The sequence below is a fragment of the Diorhabda carinulata genome, chromosome 4 (genome assembly GCF_026250575.1).
Source record: "Diorhabda carinulata isolate Delta chromosome 4, icDioCari1.1, whole genome shotgun sequence".
NCBI classification, from domain to species: Eukaryota; Metazoa; Arthropoda; class Insecta; order Coleoptera; family Chrysomelidae; genus Diorhabda; species Diorhabda carinulata.
This window is the reverse complement of record NC_079463.1, coordinates 22,846,919-22,869,235: the sequence shown is the minus strand read 5'-3', so window position 1 is coordinate 22,869,235 and position 22,317 is coordinate 22,846,919. Positions and strand designations below refer to the sequence as shown.

General features: G+C 33.9%; 1 protein-coding gene across 1 annotated transcript in view; it reads left to right on the top strand.

Annotated features, from left to right (window-relative positions):
* LOC130892950 (rho GDP-dissociation inhibitor 2) overlaps positions 1 to 21,203 on the top strand; it is a 30,030-nt gene extending 8,827 nt beyond the window's left edge. The window contains exons 3-5 of the mRNA XM_057798701.1: positions 5,957 to 6,181; positions 14,691 to 14,891; positions 16,579 to 21,203. Coding sequence (XP_057654684.1) covers positions 5,957 to 6,181; positions 14,691 to 14,890 — 425 coding nt within the window. The 3' untranslated portion in view covers position 14,891; positions 16,579 to 21,203. The remainder of the gene's footprint in view (positions 1 to 5,956; positions 6,182 to 14,690; positions 14,892 to 16,578) is intronic.
* The last annotated feature ends 1,114 nt before the right edge of the window (positions 21,204 to 22,317 follow it).

The following is a 22,317-nucleotide window of genomic DNA, read 5'->3' as shown; positions in this document are numbered from 1 at the left end:
TTTAGAGACATTTTTCAGTATTTTTTTATGATCTATCCATATTTTAAGGTACAGCAATCTCAAGATTTCACTAGAACACTATAAGTAGTGATTTAAATTAACTTCCTCTATGCTGACACGGAAGCGCTCTCAACCCTCTAACGGTAAGGTAGAGAGTGTCATCATAAATAGTAAGGAGAGGATTTTCTTTAGAAAAATGGTTTAGATTCAAGAAAACAATTTTATTTTCTATAGATCAATACATCAATCGAATTACCACATTCATATTCATTTTCCACCACCAATCTGATAACTCACAAAATCAGAAAAACATTTTTCAACTTTTTTCCAGAGCAAAATGAATATTTAATAAGGAACTTTTGTCACTCGCTAGTTTGTGATAACAGTTTTTATTTTACCTATGAACAATCACATTTAGTTTCATGATGTATACCAATAAAATAATTATTTGAATTAGAAAACTACATTAAAAGTTAAACTTTACATTGAAGCAAAAATAATATCTACTTAGGAACTCTCGGTTGTCATTTAGTAACAGCAATAATAACATAAAGAGACATTATTTAGTCTTATCAAATAACAAAGTGAAGTACTTTTCAAACCACTTTTATAACTAGATTTTTCGGTTTCAAAAACACGTTTGATGAATCACAATCAATAAAAAGAAACAAGTATCAATCACAAGTAATATGATACTAATCGGAATGTCCATCATTAGTAACATATTTGGGACACAAAATCATTTGGTGTTCTCCACCCAAACTGCTGTTGAATTTTGCACAAAAATTGTTGCCCTTCCTGTCCTTTGAAGGTTTATAATAAATGCACCTTCTTCTTTTCTGCCCTAGATTACTTGTTGGTGCAGTAGCTAACGATTGTGGCGGTTCCTTGCCCAAAATGGCTTCTATTGCAAATCGCAATTCTCTCGAAATGCGTTGATTCTCCAGACTTTGATTCATATATGGTTCAGCCAGTATCAAAGGAAGGCTTTTGAGGAAGTCTGCACGTGCGTGAATTGAGAATTCCTCACAATCTGAGTTCCATTTGAATATTAAAAATGCATTTACACCTGCCATGTCGAGTATTCCAAAAAAATACCTCATGGGTCATCTCCTGCTTTTCCTTTTCGTTATTTTATCATGGCAAAGTTTATTTGAGAAATCTACATCACCTTTTGTTGAATTATAAAACTCAATTATCTCCGGTTTTCCTAAGTCACCTTCCTCTTCTCATCTTTGGTGCATCGTTGAAAGAAGCAGAACCTTTTAATAATGAAAGCTGAATCTGTGGTTTATTTTTACGAAAGAAGTGAACCAGTTATCAATGGTTACATTCCTATTAGTTCCTGTTATTGTTGAGGTGAGCTTTAGAACATATTGAGTAGGAATTGGCAAACCACCTTTCTTATTCGTTATCTCCTTTCCAACGTACGGGATACCGCTCATAAAATAGAACACCTCAGCGCCTACCGTAAGCGTGAAAACTATCTCCAGTTAGTGAAATATTACTTAGCAGAACAATGTATCTAGTTCCGAGCGTCCCTCGAGGTCGACTGATAGGGTTCCTTGGACTCTCGTATTACAAATAGTTGATGGAGTGATGAGACACTCAATATAGAAGGAAGTGGGTCGGATGTGACCCCCACCTTACCGTTAGAGGTTTGCTAACGCTCTTCCAAGTTGAAAAGAAAAATATCAAGATAAGTGCAAGAGAATATATTTTGATAACTGTATTTTTTATAGAAAATTCACGATTTCTCTGAAGTTTTCTGCTGTGCCGTTTCCTTAATAGCACCCCAGGCATTCCTGTTGAAGGCCGAATATAAGGGTGGTCAAACTAGAATGCACAATGTTAATTTTGAGTCACCTTAATGTCAAGTTTTTTGCATATTTCAATCAAAAAGCATTTCAATAATTTTCTGTTCAGCATATTCGACTAATTGTGTCGACAACCGGGAGAATTGTACGCAACTTTCAACAAAACGGGTCTGTAGGAGATGCGAAAACATCTGTGCATGCTCGGTCAATTTGTTCTACGGTGATGTGGTCGTACTCAACAATTGAACATCTCACAGTCATTAACGAAACCGAGGTCCAAATGCACATTTTATATTCTGCCATACCAATATAAAGAGATGAGTAGAGGATGGGACACTTCAGGCACATGAAGTGATTTTGTTATTTTGATACGTTAGGGCAACACGATAATCCAAAAGTGTTAAATTTAATATATACAATGGGGGAGTATAGAAAAATAGGTTATGCCGTAAAAATCATCAAACCTATTATGAAGCAAGGTAACCAGATTACAACGTTTTGTAGCAACACCAACTCCGAAAAATTATTTGCTAAATGTGGATGCATCGATCATGTATATGTAAATTATTGCAGAATGTTTAGCTACCCTCAATAATTTTTAATGTATTTTATTCTACATCTTAATATTTGGTTGACAAAATAAATTTTTTGATAATGGAATCGTCCGTTATCAGTCAAACTAACAACAATTGTTCTTAAACTACAATAGATGATTTTGCATCCGACACCACAAAAGTATTATATAAAGAAATATCAAAATTATTATTAATGTACAAGCGTAATATTTGAAATAAATTGTTTCAAAATATTATTTTGTTGTTCTATATTTAGTTTTTAAAAAATTGTGCATAAACTTTACCTAATTACCAAAAACGTTAAATATACCTTTATTAATTGGTTAATTTCAATCACGTGATCTATCTTAATAGTTATATAAATGCGAGAGAGCTGAAGCGAAATCTTTCTTATTTGAGCGTTCGCAGTTATCAGTTATCGTATCTTATTAAGAGTTTTAATTGTTGTGTATTTTCAAAGTTATTGAAAAAAAAAATGGAAAGTTTTTAATCACGAAAGATACTACCAAAAATATTCGAAAATTCGGTGTAGAAGGAAGAAGTTTAGAATTTAAGATAAAACCTGTACCTACAAATGTTGAACCTGTTGTTTGGGCGAAATCAGCCGTCAGATATATTATTTTAGAGGAACAGAGAATGTTCAACACAACGACCAGGTAGGGTTTAGTTTCTGTTCTAAAGATTTCGCGAGAGGGGAAGGTTGGATAGCCTTTAAACCAGCTTCAGAAGTGACCGTGGATGATATTTGGGAAAATCAAATTCCACAGGCCTCAATACAGAAACATTCTGTTTGGGGGTTACATCGGTTAGGATGCCACAAGGAAAAGGGAGAGTTTGTAACTCCAACACTTTTGACGAAGAGTGTGCGAAAAGGCGTGGAGGTTCAAAGGGTGTTGTTTGCAAGGTTAAAGGTATTTCCCTTAACTATAAGGTATCCAAGTTGGTAGATTTCGAATCGATAAAAGAAATGGTATTAGAAAAAACTGATCACTTACCAACAGATCATACGAACAAAAGAACACGAGATAATCACAAAAAACTGTGAAAAGATTTATAAAGCAAATTTAACGAAGAGAGAATTTCTCGAAGACGGAACCTACGTACCCTACGGCTACAAAAAAAAACAAAATTAAGTAATTGAGCCTCTATATCCATGGCAGCCAAATTTCCAAACAGTTGTAAAATTTCAAGTGTATCTCATTATAACGCCGATGGTGATGTAGTAATAAACAATGACATTTTCAAACTTCATGCACTTGCTGGTATATCCATAATAGAAGGGAATGTTATCAAGTTTAAATTAGGGTCTTCCACGTTCATTTGCATTGAAATACTGCTGGAGTTTCAGATACAAAAAAATGTATAAATGAGGCTAAATCATCGATCGAAGAAAAAATGTGATAATGCGGATATGGTTAAAGGACGGGAAAACAACACCTATTTGTGAATTGGACCCACCCTCAAGACACCCCAAGCCAAAATATATTTATAATAAACACAATGTTTGCGCACCATCAAAAGTATTATTATATATGATGCTTTTATAATGAAATAAAAAAAGTTTTCAATATTTTATTGTTTTCTTTCGTCATGAATGTATAAAAGGCGGACAGAATGGAAACCCTTTGTGATTCTTTTAATACAGCATAACGCTAGAGAAGTATTTGTGTGTGTGTGAGCAGCTCCGATTATCGCTTTTTGCGGTAGAGTCAAGGTTTGTTGTCAAACAAATTAATAGCAAATCATTGAGTGATTACGTCACCCCAGATTCCTCATAATAACTAAATATTGTTGCGGTTTTGCGATAAAGAAATTCACTTCATGTTTGGTTATCATCGCTGACGTCAGCGCGCCAGAGCGTTTGAGTGGTGGGGGGTGCCTGAAGTGTCCCATCCTCTACGGAGATGCCATTGGAATTTGGGACGATATGAAATTTCTATTTCGAAATCTTTCCAAAGTTGTTGTCACGTCTGTCCCAAGTAAGCGATTGTTCTCGAAAGTTGGAGCAACCATTACTCAACAAAGAAATAGGATGTTAGGGTCTAGATTTTTAAATTCAAATTCAAAATAAATATTGTTCATGTAATGTGATGTGTTTTTATGTAATCAAATGCGTTAATGAAACATCCTATTAAGAAAATAAAACATCGGCAAAAATATCAATATATCGCTCTTATTGAGCTGATTTTTCAGAACGATTTTGCATCCCTACTGGTATAGCAAATTGAATATGACAAACCAAAACTAAACATTTATTATCTGTTGTCTCTTGTTTGATTTTGTTTTACGAGGATATATTGAAAAATGCTTAGCCTACTATAGAACCAAACAAAATTTCAATGAAAATATTTTATTACTCAACGTATTCTCCTCTTAATTGAATACATTCATTAAAGCGAACCTGCAACGTCTCTAGACCTTTAAAAAAATGTTTTTTCTTGCTCTGCAAACCACACCTCTTCAGATTTTATTACCTCCTCGTTGGAAGAAAATTTACGACCTTTTAAACTTTTTTCAGTTGAGGAAAGAGATGACAGTCGGACGGAGCCAAATCTGGTGATTAAGGGGGGTTTTCTAGTAATTCAAACCCTAATCACGAATTTTTTCACACACCTTTGGATAGCTTTCCGCGTCTTTTCTTTTTAATTTTTTCCCGTAGAGTGGTCAGTAATGTCGAATAGTAATCTCCAGTTATTGTTCTACCCTTATCCAAAAAATCAATCATGATTACTCCATGGCAATCCCAAAAAACTGTAGATTTTCGGGCACGAAACTTTTAGGTCTTGGAGAACCAGAGTGTCGCCATTCCATCGATTTTTCCTTTGTTTCTGGATCGTAGAAATGTACCCAAGTCTCATTCATAGTAACAATTCGGTGTAAGAAATCTACATCGTTTTCAAATCGAGTTCAGATCGAACGCGATGTTTCTACCCTTGCACGCTTTTGGTCAACATTCAAACATTTAGGGATCCATTTTGCAGCATTCTTCTCATGTCCAAATTAACGTGAACTATATGATGAACGCGTTTGTATGAAATATTCAGTGCTTCAGATATCCGATTCAACCCAATTCGACGGTCTGATAAAATCATGTCATGAACTGCATCGATATTTTCGGGACTGACACTGGCCTTCTCGATCGGTCATCATCTTCAATGGAAAATTTACCTCTTTTGAAGCTTGCAGTCCAATTTTTGACGGTCGCATACGAAGGACTTTGATCACCAAGGGTATTAAGCATATCTTCGTAAATCTGCTTACGTCTTAACCCTTTTAAATACAGGTACTTGATGATGGTTCGATACTCCAATGTTTCGATTTTTACAGTTTCGGTGAACATTTTTTTTCTTTTAATTTATTGCGTAACTCTGGTTTATTTTTTTGACTTCAAACTTTACACTGACACTTCTAATAAGTTATTGTTCGTTGCTATGTTAACGGAATATTTTGTTTATGCATGGAACTGGTCTAGGCCTACTAGATATCAATACATCCTTACATATTATATTAATTAATGACTTTTTGTTATCGTGTTATCTCAATAAAATCAAATATTTCTTTTAGAACCAGATAATCCAAAGAAAGTGATACTGAAAAGATTGGTGCTAGTCGTGCCTGATAGGCCAGAAGTATCTCTTGATTTAACAGGAGATCTATCCAAACTGAAAAAAGAAACATTTATAATAAAGGAAGGTATTTCATATAGAATGAGAATTGAATTTATAGTCCAAAGAGAAATCGTCCATGGCTTGAAGTACATTCAAAAGACTAGCAAATTAGGAGTGACAGGTAAGTGTGTGAACAACGAATCACGACCCTGAAGGAGGATTTAAAAGAAATTTTCATATTTTTTTTTTCATTTTTATTGTCAATATCTATGGTATTTTACGTAAAAAATATTTTAAAAAATCATAGAGCGCTATTTTTTGGAAAAACAGGTGGTCCCTGATACGAGGGGTTGCCGCCATACAGTCGAAACCAAGGCACCTCGCCTAGACTAACCTGCAATACACTCCCTGAAAACGCGTAGTATTAAAGAAATTTTGCTATATACAATAAACTAACACTAACTATTTACAATAATCTAAATCTAACTATCAACAATAAATAAATATTTACAATAAAATTTACAGCAAGTCTGTATGCCGCCCTTCGAAACACTTAACGCACTCTGGTTCCTTCGATTTCACTGCACCCTTTGCAATAGTATCGTGTTTTCGTTTTGGCTTTGGGGACTTTCCAACACCACCGGCACTGGGCTCTTACCATCTTTAGGCTTAATGCTGGTGGTAAAATGGGAAATGTAGGAAGCGGAAATGGGGCGGGGAACTTTGGGAATGGGCCGGTTGGCGAATTCGAGGAAAACAAGGGATTCGATCACGTCGAGTCGGAAATCGTTTTTTTTTTTTACCAGAAAAAGCATTAAATGCAAAAAACTCTTCGTCAAAATCATTTGAAAAATGTGGATGGCCAGCTTCTTGTACCACTTCAAAGACTTGCGTGAGCAGGAATAATAAGCGAGGAGTTGATCGATCTAGTCTGGTCGACGCCACCCGTAAATTAAAAGAATATACCATTTCTGGTTTTCTTATAATAATCTCCCGTCCTCGAACAGTTTTGGTGACTTTGATTAGATCGCCTCGGGTTTCTGATGAAATCGTAAGTAACTCTCGCTTATCTCTCCATTTCATCACGCAAATCCCATCAGTGATAAATTTCCTGACCATCCCACATTTTTTCAATTTCTTTTGTCCGACATCAGTTGGGTTATGTTTCCGTTTTTGTCGTAGAAACGACCTATACGGTTTGAAAGCTGGGTTAATACTAAATCTAACGGTGTACAAAACTCTTAAGAGTTTCAATGGTGGGGAATAGGTCAACGAGCGGGAAACCGTAACTAGTATCGACACAGCCGATCCCTCAAGTGAGGGACATCGCCCGGTAGGCAATACCGTTTATATGGTATAGCATCTAAAACCAATGGAAACTTATGTTGGAATTTCTGGAACCATTGGTGATATTCATACTGAAAAAACTGTTTACACTAACACTCACAATTACACAGTTATCTTCTTCAGAGACTAAAGGTGAACTGTGTAATTGTGAGTGTCGATTTAGTGGTGGTATAAACAGTGTGTTCACGATGGAAATTCAACATTCAGTTTAAAAATGGCGAAAATAACATTTGCTAAGAGTGGACACCTGAGTATTGTGACTGACGAACTGATCTGTACAGTTGATGACAGTATTCGTTAAAACTGCAGTGTCACAATAACTTAGCGTTGACTTAGTTTTTCAGAAGTTGCTTCGAAATTTATATCACGTTCACTACCGCCGGCCACCGTAGTGGCCTTTTGGTTTTTCCACTGTGAATCGCGGCCTCTATACTGGCCCTGAATTCAAACTCATTTTGTGCGGTTTATCGCGAAGTTGGAGGCGCGCTCACGACCACTTGAGTGGCATTGCATATGCTGAGTGGGTTGTGTTTACAGGCCAACACGGGCATATGATATTGTGTTTTTTTTATTTTTTTTTGCGTGCCGATTTTTTTTTCAACCATCAATGTTGTTACAAAACATTGATTTCACAGAGAAAGCAAGGTAATTTTTTTTTGAAATATTTGTTTATTAGTTTTTAAGGTTATGCATTTCTCAGTGTTTCGAAAAAAAGAAACTCAAAGCGTCCGTTGACTCAAGCTGAATTGGAAGAGTTAGCAAAAATGTCAAACTTGTCCGATTTGTCCGTAGATGCGTTTTCAAGTGATGATTCTGTCGCTGACAGGAACTTTCAACCACATGATTCATAAAGTTCAGATTCCGAGATCAGCGACCAAGGATCACATAACGATGCAGATTACAATCTGGTTAGCATCCCAAGCTCTTCACAAACAAAATTATCCCAGACCTCGGATAATTCCGATAATGAGTGGACTGACACAGAAGAAGATCACAAAATATTTCCTTTGGCGCCAGACGAGTCTATCAACATAGACATTCCGGAAAATGCTTCGGCCTCACAATATTTCCAGCTGTTTTTTTGATGACTCCATCATTGACATAATTGTCCGTGAAACGAACAGACTAGCTAGAGAATTTTTTTATAAACATCTACCCGGAAGAAAAAGAAACTACAATGGCAGGATACATCTGTTGAAGAAATAAAAAGGTTTCTATTGTTGGTCATCTCTTCAAAATAAGACCGATTTTGATAAAAGTACTTTCAAATATAAAATCCGTTTACACTCCAGGGCAACTTTTGAGCATTGATGAGCCGATGATTTTGTGGCGAGGGAGACTGAGTTTTCAGGGTACCTTGAGCGACCAAAACGAGTCACATGCCACATCGGTTGTAAAACAACTTTTGAAAAATTATTTGGGCCAAAGTCACATACTGTATGGCACTTTGAGAGCTAACAGAAGAGGAAATCCCAAAAAATGCTCAATAAGAAGCTAAAAAGAGGGGAAGCTTTCTGGAAACGCGAAGGAAAAAATGTTGTAACCAAATGGAAGATAAGAGGGACGTCAGAATAATAAGCACTTGTCTTAAACATCAGATGGTTAAAATTACAACAAGAATAGGCCACGAAAAACTAAAACCACGGGGCGTTCTGGATTATAATGCTCTTATGTCGGGAGTTGACAGAGCCGATCAAAAAATGATGTCGTACTACTCCATTCCAACTCAAGTTTACTTCAATAAATAACTTTTTCATTTCAATTTAGTTTAATTTTCTTGAGACCACTATAATGGCCGTTGGTCTGCCAAACTGTCTATGACTATTCGAAGACCAGCGGTCAGTTCTAGAATAGAATGGCGGAATCTTTTCTGGAAGATCAAACTGAGTGTGTAGGTACTTGGAATCACCAAAAAATTCATACTAGTTTAACTTTTTCGAGACGAGTTTTTGTTTTAAGGGTTATGGGTTAGATTTTTAGTGGATTGATGTCAGTGGCGAGCAAATAAAACATCTGCATCGAAATTTGAATGAATGTTTATTTAGAAAAGGTGGTGGGGGTCTTCGAGAGTGGTACATATATGTACCAGGCATGTTTCAAAGAATATTTCAATGAATTTTACATAAATGTAAAAAATGGTTAAGTGTGGTATGTAGCAAAACAATTCTTTCATAATGGTAACCTACATTGACTGCACACTGTCTTGGTCCTCTTCTGAATCTTAGATTCAGCACAGTAAGCACATCTCCTACCTACGAGTTTTACCTTCCGTAAGCAGGTGCATCGAAATGTTTTTTAGACTTAGTCTTCTTTTGGAAGGACGACCACTTGTTGGTGGACCTTTTACTGTAGTAGCTTTTTTCGGAATATTCTTTCTAGTAGCTATACTGGTACCTACTGCTGCATAGTTTGTTGAATGAAGTAAGTCAACAGAGGTAAAGAAACGGTCAAAGCAAAGTGTTACATCGACCTCTTGGATAGTTTTTGCAAGCGTATTGACTACCCTCTCTCCTAAAGTACCATTTTGGTTGCCCTCTTCTTTCCCCGCATAAATGTTGAAATCGTAAGTATATTCCGCTTCTGAGTCACAAAGGACTCACATTATTATCCCTCGCTTTGTTGGTTTGAGGGGCATGTATTGTTTGAGGGATGACCGCCCCTTAAATTTAGTCATCGATTCATCAATGCTTTGGAAATTGATGTCCTGTCGTGTTTTTCAAGTTTTGAACTATGTCATCAATATAATCAAGTTTTGGAGCAGTCGGTCGGCTTTTCTGGAGAGGCAAAATATAATTTTGACGAAATAAGTTTGAACCTATCCATTGAAATAAAGTTTTTTATAGTTATAATCCCCATTGATGAATGTTTTGACCAATAATGTGTAATTGAATGGTAGTCGATCATAGGACATGATGAGAACTCAACTGATCACAATCTGTATTTCACCTACATCAGTATCTGAAATCCGTTTTCTCTTCTTTCCTTTTGCATTTTGGATGATATTTAGTCGGACATTGGTGCATTGTGCAATGTACATATAAAACGAGCGAGGAAATATCTTATGAAATACATCAATGGGGCTCATGTCTTTGTGAAATTTTGAAGATAAAGAACACTCACGTGGAAGTGGGACACTTTTTCTTGGAAAAAAATCTGGTGTTACATCTGACCATATAATTCTACAATTTTTTGATGCCAGAGTCTTTCTCCACCCGGTGATTCACTTTCAATAGTTTCAATGATTTCTTTCAAGCTTTCAACCTGCTGAGAATCCACATCATTATTGCTGGACAATGATTCATTATCTTGGCCCGAATTTTCTGCAGAAGATGGTTCCGATAAATCGCTACTGCCCGCCGAAAAGTCGGATACACTAGAAACATCTGACAAATGGTCGGCGATGTGATCCATCCTATTCATACTTTATTTATTTATTTTGGACCATGGTCTGAAACAAAAAAAAACAAAGTCAATACAGAAGACTATCGGTACATACCGTACCGACATCTAGTGCAGTTACGGACTGCTGGTACCACTGTAAAAAACAGCTGTTTTTTTGTTATTTCCAGCAGGGTTTCGCAACATATTTTGTCGTAATATTGTAAGACTCATCCTAACTAAGTCCACACACAAAATTGGCGTAATTTAGGTCACTTTTTTCTGTGAAAATCAACTAAAAACGTAGCGTAGAATGTGGCCCGGCACAAATAAACAAACAGTTTCATAGGGAGGTAGGAGACGCACTGATACGTAGACTTACCATTCAAAATATAAATATTTGCTTATAGTACCGACAGGCTCGAAATGATTAAAAGTTATTGTAGTTGGTTTAAGAGTAACGGACAGCAAAATCTGGGCGGTAGTGAACGTAAACAGAACATAAGCTATCACAAATATTGTGCAAAATTGTTTAATGACTAATATAAAGGAGAGCAATATGGGACATTTCTGGGCATGGTGATTTATCACTGGATCGAATTGTAACAGATATAAAAGTACCGTCCATGTATACAAAACAATAATAAATGTTTACAAACCTTTTCATGAGGAAGATTTTTGGAATTGTTTTTGAACAATAAATTCCAAGCGCCATCGTCAATCTTTGCATAACCTTAGGATAGCAGCTCTAAACAATTGTCAGGGCAAAATAAATTTGTCTTTGCCCGAAATCATATGATAAAACGCAACTTCTGTGTTACGGCAAGATTGCCATGCGTTGATTGAAGGCGAGTGACCTCCAATCAGTGGAAATTTAATAAAACCATATCTTCAAAATCACTTGTATATTTTTAACTTACACATTTAATAAACCTTATACTATCTATTACATTTGCAAACCTCCGTTAACGCGAGTGAGTACTTTCATAATAAATATTAATGTTATGAGTTAAGGCCGGGACACACCTATCATGCATCCTTCCGATCCGCCTACGATCGGACGAGGAAAATGATACTAAAGTTTGATCAGCGTAGTTCACTCCGATCGTGCAGTCTATTCATTTAACGGCTCCAGGACGCCTGTCGGTTGGAGTAATATTTTTGAGTTTTTGCAGTGTTTTTTCTACTAAATTAGCAATAATTTTGGGTATAAAACCGGAAGAGGTTATTGAAAAAGTGAGGAAGTATTCAGTACTGTATAACCAGACAGACTAGCAGTACCGAAACGCCAACTACAAAGACATAATCTGGAAAAAAGTTGCGAAGAAATTAAATGTCAAGGGTAGACTACAGATTAAAATATTATCCTTACTTATTACATACAAAGTAAAAGCATAAACACAATTAATTAAAAAGGAGATGAACAATTTTATTGAATAGGAAGTACATATTATATCTGTAATTAATCAGGACGATATTAATAAAATAATAATCTACCCAAAATCTACGTTTTCCTCTGTTTTCCATGGAATATTTCTGGTTTTCTTCATCTTCCTCTTCTAAACAAAGTTCGACCACGGCTAAATGGCAGTTGCTAAAATTTTTGAACATTTTGCGCACGGAACCTTCCGCGATTTTAATTGAATCGAGAATCCTTCTGATTCTGCACCGATCCGTTCTTTGGAGCAAAATGGAACCGATTTTGGATCGGAGTGGTGTATGACAAGTGTGTCCCGGCCTTAATACGGTGAATGTTATAGATACAAGGTTTGATATAATGTCGCGTATCTAACGATACGTGATTGTTAACCGAGTCGAATTTCAAGTATTTTATTTATCGGGGCTGACTATTAATCTTACTATTTTTTTAATGACTTTCTGGTTTAACAAAAGTCACACCGTATTAATTCAAAAGATAAGGGTATCCTCATCCGATCTTACACCTAGTGACTTTTACTTGTTTCCAAGAATGAAAAACAGGTTAGCAACATAGCGCTTGTATTTAATTTCTGAAATTTTATCATATTTTCCAAATTCATTTGTGGTTATATATAATCACCGAATTTATTACTTTTTCCGTAACATACGCATATGAATATTTGCCATTTTTTTGTATTTTCAAACTTCTCCTATGAACATGCTTCAATTTCAGTCGTGTGAATGGGATTAATATACATCATTTCTGAGTATCTGGCTCCATCGAATATTGTTTTATTCATATTTTCTCTGTATGATCACCAATGGCTCGCAATTGCAAGGAAGGTTTGTAACTACTGACTAGTTTCGACGTCAATACGTCTCATCAGAGCAGTTCAACAACCTTCGTTCGAGCTTGAGACCCGAACTGAAGGCAACGTTAAAGAGTGTCGCTATTCGGTACATGTAGTTAAGCATTTTTCAGCGAACACTAAGTGACGCAATCCTCACTTCCTACTGCGAACCACTTGTTAGGTAGAAATCTAGCGTAATCGCCGATAATATAAATTTCGATTGTAAATGAGGTGTGTAAAATCTATCATACATTTTGACGTTGTCTTCAGTTCGGGACCCAAACCCGAACGAGGGTCGTTAAACTGCTCTGATGAGGCATAATGACGTCGAAACTAGTCAGTAGTTACAACCCCATGCAATTGCAAGCCATTGGGGACGTTAATGTTGACAAAAGAGTCGTTTGACATCACGCTCTTCAGAGAATTGTAATTCAATATTCATCGAGGAATCAGCCAGGAAAGTAGTTGTTTTCTCCTTTGAAGAACGGCAGAATTTATTTTTGAGGTGAATAGTAAAAATCCTGTATTGCTACTATTTATTTCCTGGGCTTATGAAAAAAATATGCATTTAATTCATCTCGTTTTAAACTTGATTTTTAAACGTTTTTTATTCAATAATAAAAAAAAGAATTCAAAATGTAAATAAGTGAATTATATTGAAATTTTCCAATAAATTTGAAAATATTCTTAACTTTTTTTTGAATCTTAGTAGAAAGTAAATAGAAAATAAAGTTTTCGTCATCATTTTCATCGAGCTACAAAAATTTTGAAAAGCATTCCAAGCATCTACACATGCTTAAAATTACGACGATGAAAGATATTCGTTCCGTCCCCAATGATTTCTGAAAAATATATTCCATCAAAAGTGGCAACTGAATTTGTGGAAAATATAAAAAATGTTAAATTCAAACATTTTTCATTTCAATTTTCGTTTTGTTCCATCCTCTACCAAATACCCATTATACAAAAGTATTTTTTGAAACTGCTTATACTATTAAATTCTTTGATTCCGCAAATATGCCAGAAAAAAATGATGAAATATTAGGTTTTCAAATATGAAAACACCAATTTGTTACGGCTTAATACAAAAAAAAATCAGAATTATAATTTTTTCAGTTGTTGATTCTACTTTGGAACTATAAAATGTGACATCGACTTTGTGTGTAACGTGTATATTTATTCAAATTGTTATCCATTTGTAACATACATAATTTATTAACTAATAACTCATACATAAATAATATGCATACTCAAATGGTCATTGGAAAACCTGGAAATAAGCTTGAGGTCAAATCCTACATTCGGATCTACGCGTTTATTCTTATCTCTGCAAAAAATAATGTTTTTAGAACTGCTTGTAATCTTACCACAATGTTTGGTCTCGATTTATATTTGAATTTTTGTGGCATCCTAATACACATGTACATATTATATATCAACAACTTTTTTAATACGATTCAGATTAACTTTCTTTTTAATCTCTAATAATTTACAACTTTTTCTGTCTCAATATACCAGTAGGTGATAATATGCCAAGCATTAGCAGCGAAAATAGAATGATGAGTTCTAGAAAGAATTTGTATTAGGTGATTTAACAGCTTAACAAAATTAAATCAACCTATACATCAAATTTTTGAATTTACAAATACCTAATATTTGACTCTCTAATTAATACGAAACGAAATATTATTTTAGTGGACAAAATAACTCATATGGTAGGATCTTTCGCCCCCAACTCCGCAATTCAATCTTATACCACCTCTCCTGAAGATGCACCATTTGGTATGATCTCAAGAGGAACATACACAGTCCACTCCCTCTTCACTGATGATGACAAAAATGAACATTTAAAATGGGATTGGACCTTTGAAATAAGGAAAGACTGGAAAGATTAAAGTAAGCCTTTTTGAAATTATTGCTAGATAAGTAGATATGAAACGAAAGAGTTAATGAATCTGATATTGTTAAGGATCCAGATGCCAGTGAGTTCAAATATAATATTATGAAGGTTTTACTTGCTTATTTGCATACTATTTTAGAGTTTGTTTCTCAAAAATGAAGCATTTCACACATATTCTGAATATTTTGAAAATTTAAATTCACATTAACGCTGCCTACTTGAAGTTTTGTCCAATTAACAAAATATTGTCCAACCATTCAAAAATGTCGATTCAATATAAATTCTGAATTACATCAAATTTTCTAATTTATTATCTCCAGCCATTTTGTTTGGTCTTAGGATTCTCTACATCTATAACAACTACTTATAGCCCATTTTCTTTATTAGTTGTTTCTAGTATTCTCCGTTTGTGGTACCTCGTTTAAATTGTTTTGTTCTTGTAGCAAGTTCTTCCAGATATTCCTTGTTTATTTCTATTATTTTTTATAATGAGGAAAACCTTCCCTATCTATGTTATGGCATTAGTCTACCTCTATTTGCTTCGTATTTTTTTGTTATTTTTGGTCTTCAATTGTTCCATTATTTGTACGTTTTCTCCATTTTCCTTTTGCTTTTTCAAATTCCTCATCTTTCTAAGCACTTTATTTTCCAAATTTCAATTTTTTTGTTTCAAACGCATTTAGTATCATCTGTACTAATATTACAAATCTGAGTGTTTTTTTGATGAACGTGTTAATCTCGGACACTACTGGTTCGAATGGAGAAATTATTTGTTGTGTTTTATAACTAAGTTAGAATTTCTGAACCATTAATGTTATTAATACTTCAACATATTGTTTTGCATCAGACCGTATAATTTTGATTAATGTAGTGAGCGGTACTAATGTATGTATGTAGGTACTGGGGTGTCATATGCACTGCAACATAAAGGATCTATTGTGTATCCCTTTCTTGCTGCAATACTGGGGAACCCAGCACTTACAACTGATCTGTTGATTCCACTCCTTTTAGAAAGTTCAAAATGTGGGATGGTTGTGCCTGCCAGAGATCTTCGTCTTATACTTCATACGCTTCCAGGTATAGTGCTTTAGAGTTCCGTAGTATTTCTCATTTCGATGAATGTGGATAGAGGTTTCGATCTCTGTGCAACAGAATCTGCACACCAAATTATCTGCTAAGTCAAGCCTCTTCGGGTTTCCATTGAGACAACAGTGTTCATGTATTCCTAGGTTGTTTTTACTTAGGTTGATACATTCAGCAGATCTTCTCTGCTTCATTCCGGTGTGTTCCCGGGATCCAACCCGGTTGTGTATATAAATTACGTACATAATTACATGTTCACATTTTTAAAAGATCTCAATAGTTTTACTCCTTTATTATTTCTGTTTTCGATAGATTTCTTACTATAGTTTCACTAAATATTACCTTTTAAAGATACATCAAAAATGTTTCTTCTCGTTTCATCTGTGTGATTTTAAATTAGGATTAAATTTTATTCAATGCTGCTCAAATGGTTAACGGATAAAAAAATAATGTGTCGACCCCTTTCTATTAAAAATGTAAACCACAAACTCTTATGTGATGCAGGCGGCTGTGCAATTTAGAAATATAGTCGGTACATTCTTATATTTGATTTTGAGATATATAAGTAAATATTTAAAAACATTTTATTTCATTTTTCAGGTTCCTATGGGCGTGCGGCCAGTATTTTTAAAATACGTTAATATTTACCCAATGTCAGAACTATTTTATATAAGCGTAACCTTTTTTGAAGCAACAAAAAATCTTTTTTAAACTTTGCAGATATACTAAAAGTATTGCCTTGAATGTATTAAAATATATATTGTCTATCCAGTAAAGTAATCTTTTAATTTGGTATATATTTTATTTTCTTTTCAGATTCTTACTTTCTTTAAAAGTACTAAATAGAATAATGTGAATGTTTCTAAAAGTCACAATTTTATTTACTCCACAATTCCAGATCAATCTACCTTGTCTATGTACAAACTAAATATAATTATTTTCAGTCTGTATTTGTACAACTCTATGTAGTATGCTCACATTCTGTGAAAACAATGTCAAAAAATAATTTCCTTTATCTCCTATTCTAACAGGTCGAAAATAGTAACAGTACCTACTTCTGTTTTGTACAAAATTAGATCAAGTTCAAAAATAAAATCAATAATAGAATTCTTATGGAAGTCAGTATATTTAATTTTGTTTTCTGCATATGTGGACATATGATTACTATGTTGAAAAGACAGTTCAAACTATTTTTTTTTTGAGTGTAAAATGCTATATTTATTTTAATAAGAATGTAGGAAAATGCATTACAGATGATTATTCAGAAATTTATACGTAAATAAATGTGTAAACATCGTAATTGTTTTTTGTTTCTCCCTGTATAATCAGCATTGCTTGGTAAATTGGTGTATAATGAGAGCTTGAAAGATATCTATAGATAGAATAAAATGTTTGCAAAATTTGTAATAGACAGGGAAAATAAAAAATTTTGATTTACGATGGAGAAAATTATTGTCAAAAATAATCAAATATCCTTGAGAAAAACTGAAAAACGTTCAAGTGATAATAAATCCATCATTGTAACTTATGAATATAGTAGATTAAATATTGGTACAAGCTTTGCTATTTATATTTCTAGTGAAGTATTGATAAAAAAATCGAAATACTTTCCATTCCGATGAGGTAGCACGAATTTCCGATGAGATTCTACGAAAAATCGGTTTTTATTGTTTTTTTTCTTCGTTTTAGTACAGTGGTTACTTCCGTATGTACCATAATTTAAAATCAAAAATCTCGGTGTGGACAAAAGTGCCTTTGTACAGTCGATTGTAAAAATTGATGCAAATTTGATAGTAATTGGAAAATGAAAACTATAACGATTTGGTTGTACAGTTGCAGGGTGTACAGTAAAATTCAAGGATTTCAAGTTCTAAAAAAATAATTTTTCAAGCGCTATAAGACTCTCTTCTTGTTGATTTTCAACTAGAAATTCTATGTTATACGAAAAACTTCTTTCAACATCAGCGTTTCTGTGAAACATAATCAAAATAATTTTTGAGAATTTCAGTAAGCTTTATGACACTTTTTCAGTGGAGAACAGTTCAAATAAACATCTATCAACTCTTTCTTTACTAATATCGAACAACTTCAATATCTCTGCAACCTCCTTTTTTTAAATAAATTGACAGTATTCTTTTTGTATTTTATCAGCATCGATTGCATTAATGCGATTTTTTTCCAGTAATTGTGTAAGTTCAATTTGAACACGGTTCTTTGCTGTTCTTTCTTTCAACATGATATAAGGTGACAAACAAGCAGCTCCCTGTAATAGTATTGATGAGAGCGGGGTTTTTCGCAAAAGCATTTGACAGATTGTGACAAAGAATTCCTCGCATTTATTTTAAATTGCAGAATTTCTATATCTTTGATTTGACTATCTTTTTTCAATACTGAAATGGATGTGTTAGTTGCAATTCCTATATGAACTGATTTGGTAGGTAAAAGATTTGATTGAAGAGACAAAATTTCCTCCTTAACAACTCGACTCATCATATCATTAATCAATGTAAATAGATCATTTCTCATGAAAAGTGTCATTGGCCAATAAGTTTGGTACTTTGTCAAGAAAGGCTCCATTTCACTACTAACTGTAAGCATGAAACGAATTTTCGGCCTAAGAAAAACATCTTTTAAGAATTCTTCAATAGTTGCAACATTATTTGTTTTGTCATTATTGTCTTCTTTTCCATCGGCTTTGAGCTTATTGAAATACTCTACACAGTCTTTATGAAAAATTTCATCTACTCTTTTTAAAGTTTTTGAGTTTTCAAGAAACCTTGTAGCAAAATAATTGTGGAGCATCCTCAAGTTTAAATTAGCTGCAAGGTTTTTTAACAATTTTTTATTTACATTGGGCCCGTCCACTTGTAACAATTTTTTGATCGAAAGCCCATGTTTATCCAAAACCTCACCTTTGAAAGCAGCAAACAAATCAGCAACCGTAACGTGTAAAAAGGTCAACGTCAGATACTGGCTGTCAACATTGGTTTTTCCTTCTTGCCAAAAACGTAATATCACGTCCATCTGCCCTTTTTTGGCAAATTTATTCAAACTTTCGTCAAATGATGCTATAAAAATTCACAATTCCACAAGATATTTGCAAGTTCACTTGAAAATAAGGTCCCAGTCCATAGGTTATTGAATAACTAATTTTGTCTTTTTTCATTTGATATTTTTTTGCAATTTCACTACCAGGGAACATTAAAGGAAACAAATCACTCTCTTCACCTGAACATCGTGCAGATTTCCTCACGTCTTCTTTTTTCACGTAATTGTCAATCGAATTCGTCAAATTGCATTTAAATCGATCGCATCGATCGACCACACTGTTATTTCTTGTAGAAGCACTTTCTAAAATGCAAATAACGGACGTCGAGGCGGGCGCCGAAGTGGACGTCGAGACGGGCGACGAAGTGGATGTCGAAGCGGGCGCATTTGTTGATAATGAATCACGAAATTATTGGCTGTTCGCATGGTTTGCTACGCGATCTTTGTACTTATCTCGTTTTGCATGCGATTTTACAGTACTTATGCCCATTTTGGCTTTATTGACATGCCAATTACAAAATTTACAGTATGCATGATTTATACTCAGTGTCAAATGTCCAAGCCATGGAGAGAATTGTGGATGTGTATTCTTATGGAGCCACACATCTTAAAATGTGCATTGTTTATTATTCTTGTGACTCGATATTAGCTAATTTCGATTCACGCACACACATATAAACACAACACTACGAAAAATTCAACAACTTTGAAGCACGCCAAATGACAACTTGTCAATCACTACGTATATACGATTCATCGTCGAAAGCAGGTCAGACACGCACCTCGAGCATGCGACTCAGGCAGAGGTCAACAAGCAACTGAACAAAAAATGTTTACTCGCGTCCATTTGCAAGTTCAAGCAAGTATAGACTCAAATGCCGAATATGAAACCGCCGCGGCTTCGTCGCATCGCTCGGTGCTTATCTGAGAATCGAAAAAAAGATCACTGTTTACACTTATACTTTGTACTAGCACAAACAATACATGTGATACTTTTCGAATACATTTTTTTATACGCAGAATTTTCAGGAACCAGTAATCTTTTTTTGGTCAGTTTTCATGAATCTATTTGAAAATTGTTTTAAATTTTTTTCAGTCATATTCAAATTACTATTGTTATTGAATTATCGTTGTAAGATGAACTTTTTAAATGACGTATTAAAGTCTTTAGATAATGGCATTTTGACATTTCAACTTCTCGATAGCAAACCGCTGACTGACTCACGAGCCTCTCTCGTAAGCCTTGCATCTTCGCCCGGATGTTTGAGGCTACGACCTTGGCCCGTCGCTACCTTCTTATTTCTAAAAAAAGGAATATCGTTTCTCTGTGCCGCCAAGAAATTGAATATTGCTTCTAAGCTTCGAGCATAGAGTTTGAAAGATGCCGACCTGTTATCAGTGTATGTGTGTGAGAGAGATGCTCTCTCTCTCACTGATGACGGCTTTGGTCGGCAACCCATTTCGCTAAGTGCTGCATTCATTGGAATTTTTCTTTCATTATTCAATATAAATCATAAAAGTAGACCTTTTCGAGGATGCTCCTAAAAAATCAACATTTCCAGGTTTCAAGGTTAAGATTGAAAATCAAGGACATTTCCAGGACTGTTAGACACCATGAGTTGGCGTTTGAAAGTGATGATTCAAATATTTTTAAGAAAAAAGACTATATCTTCCAGGTATTAGTGTCGACAATGATATTAATTCAAGAAATTGTTTCTCTTGACATCATATTTATTTAACGAAGTACTGAGTAAAAGTATATATATATATATATATATATATATATATATATATATATATATATATATATATATATATAATTTCTTTATTATAAGTGAATACGAGGATAAAAAACATCTTTCAGTAACGTTGTCGTCGTCCGCAGTGCAGTTAAGAATTTAAACATAACCCATATCATTTGTGTACATATTTATATAGTTTCTTTTTTTTAGAAATTTGATTTTTTCATAGAACAAAAATTTAACCCTGTAAAAAAACAATGCATTTCAATGGTCAAGTTTATGAAACAGTCTACAATTAAATCGGAATAGCAACGCTTGTCAAAAATAGAAATTGTTTATATTTTGAATGTACTTTTTTTGTAAAACGAATGATTTAGACCACATTGTATACATAATTTCTGGACAGTTGTTTGTAATAAAAGAGTTGAATCATAAGTAATATTGTTTCTAATTTTTGATACCATACTTCTTACTTTTCGAAAGAATTTGAGTTGTGCGCTTAAAAAATAGTCATAGATTGTGCGATTTACTACGTTTATTAAAATTGAAGGTAGTGGAAATTGTTGTATACACATATCAAAATGCTAAGAAATTATTTTTCTCAAATAAGACAGTTTTTGAACTACACATTGCTTTTACTGTATTCTACAAGTGACCAGACCCTACATTGTTTTAATTTTTGTTTTAAACGATGGCCAAACTTTTATTGGTATATTTCTATGGTTCCTCACTTTCCTATGTTAAAAGGACCAAAAAGAGTGTAGTAAAAAATAAGATAAATTTGCAATTATCTTGTTTAGCAAATTAAGTTTTAGTTGAAGAACACGTTTATACCTACCTGAAAACTTATCGACATTCTTCAGTGTGGATCTTTTTTTTACATGGTAAAGGATACTACAACGTGCACTCATAGAATGAAAGCCATTTGCTTGTTTCTAATAGTTTTTTAGAATTTGTGATGTTATCAATTTCAAAATAATACAATATTATGAAATTAAAAAGTGACAAATTGATACTAATATATTATCGAGATGGGTTTGAATAATTTCATAATTTATCTCCTGTGTAAATTCTGCATAAAAATTGATGTTTAGGTCCGATTATTCAATATTTTTACTTACTCTCTTGTGAACCAAAAACAAATTTTTGTTTAAATTGGATATATTTCTTTATAGTTATACTGACTGCTGCATTATTATGCAAATTTATTATCATTACAACTACTACTGGCTAATTTGGCTATGGTCAGCAAGTTGCATCAACGTTGTTCCTTACTTCACTATTTTAGAAACGTCTTATCATTTGAATGTCACTTTTATTGGACAACCCCAAATCTATATACCATATCTTCAGACGGGTTTCAATATCTGTTGTGTATGATCAATTTGGAGTTTCTTCATAGAAGCCTTCTTTTTATATTTTTTTATATAACTATAAAAAACCAATTTGTGAAAAATAAAATGTTTTTTTTGTACAAACTTTGATACTGTCAAAAACAGAAGTACTTTTCTTTAGAGGGGATTATTAAAGGTGTCAAATGTATTTAATC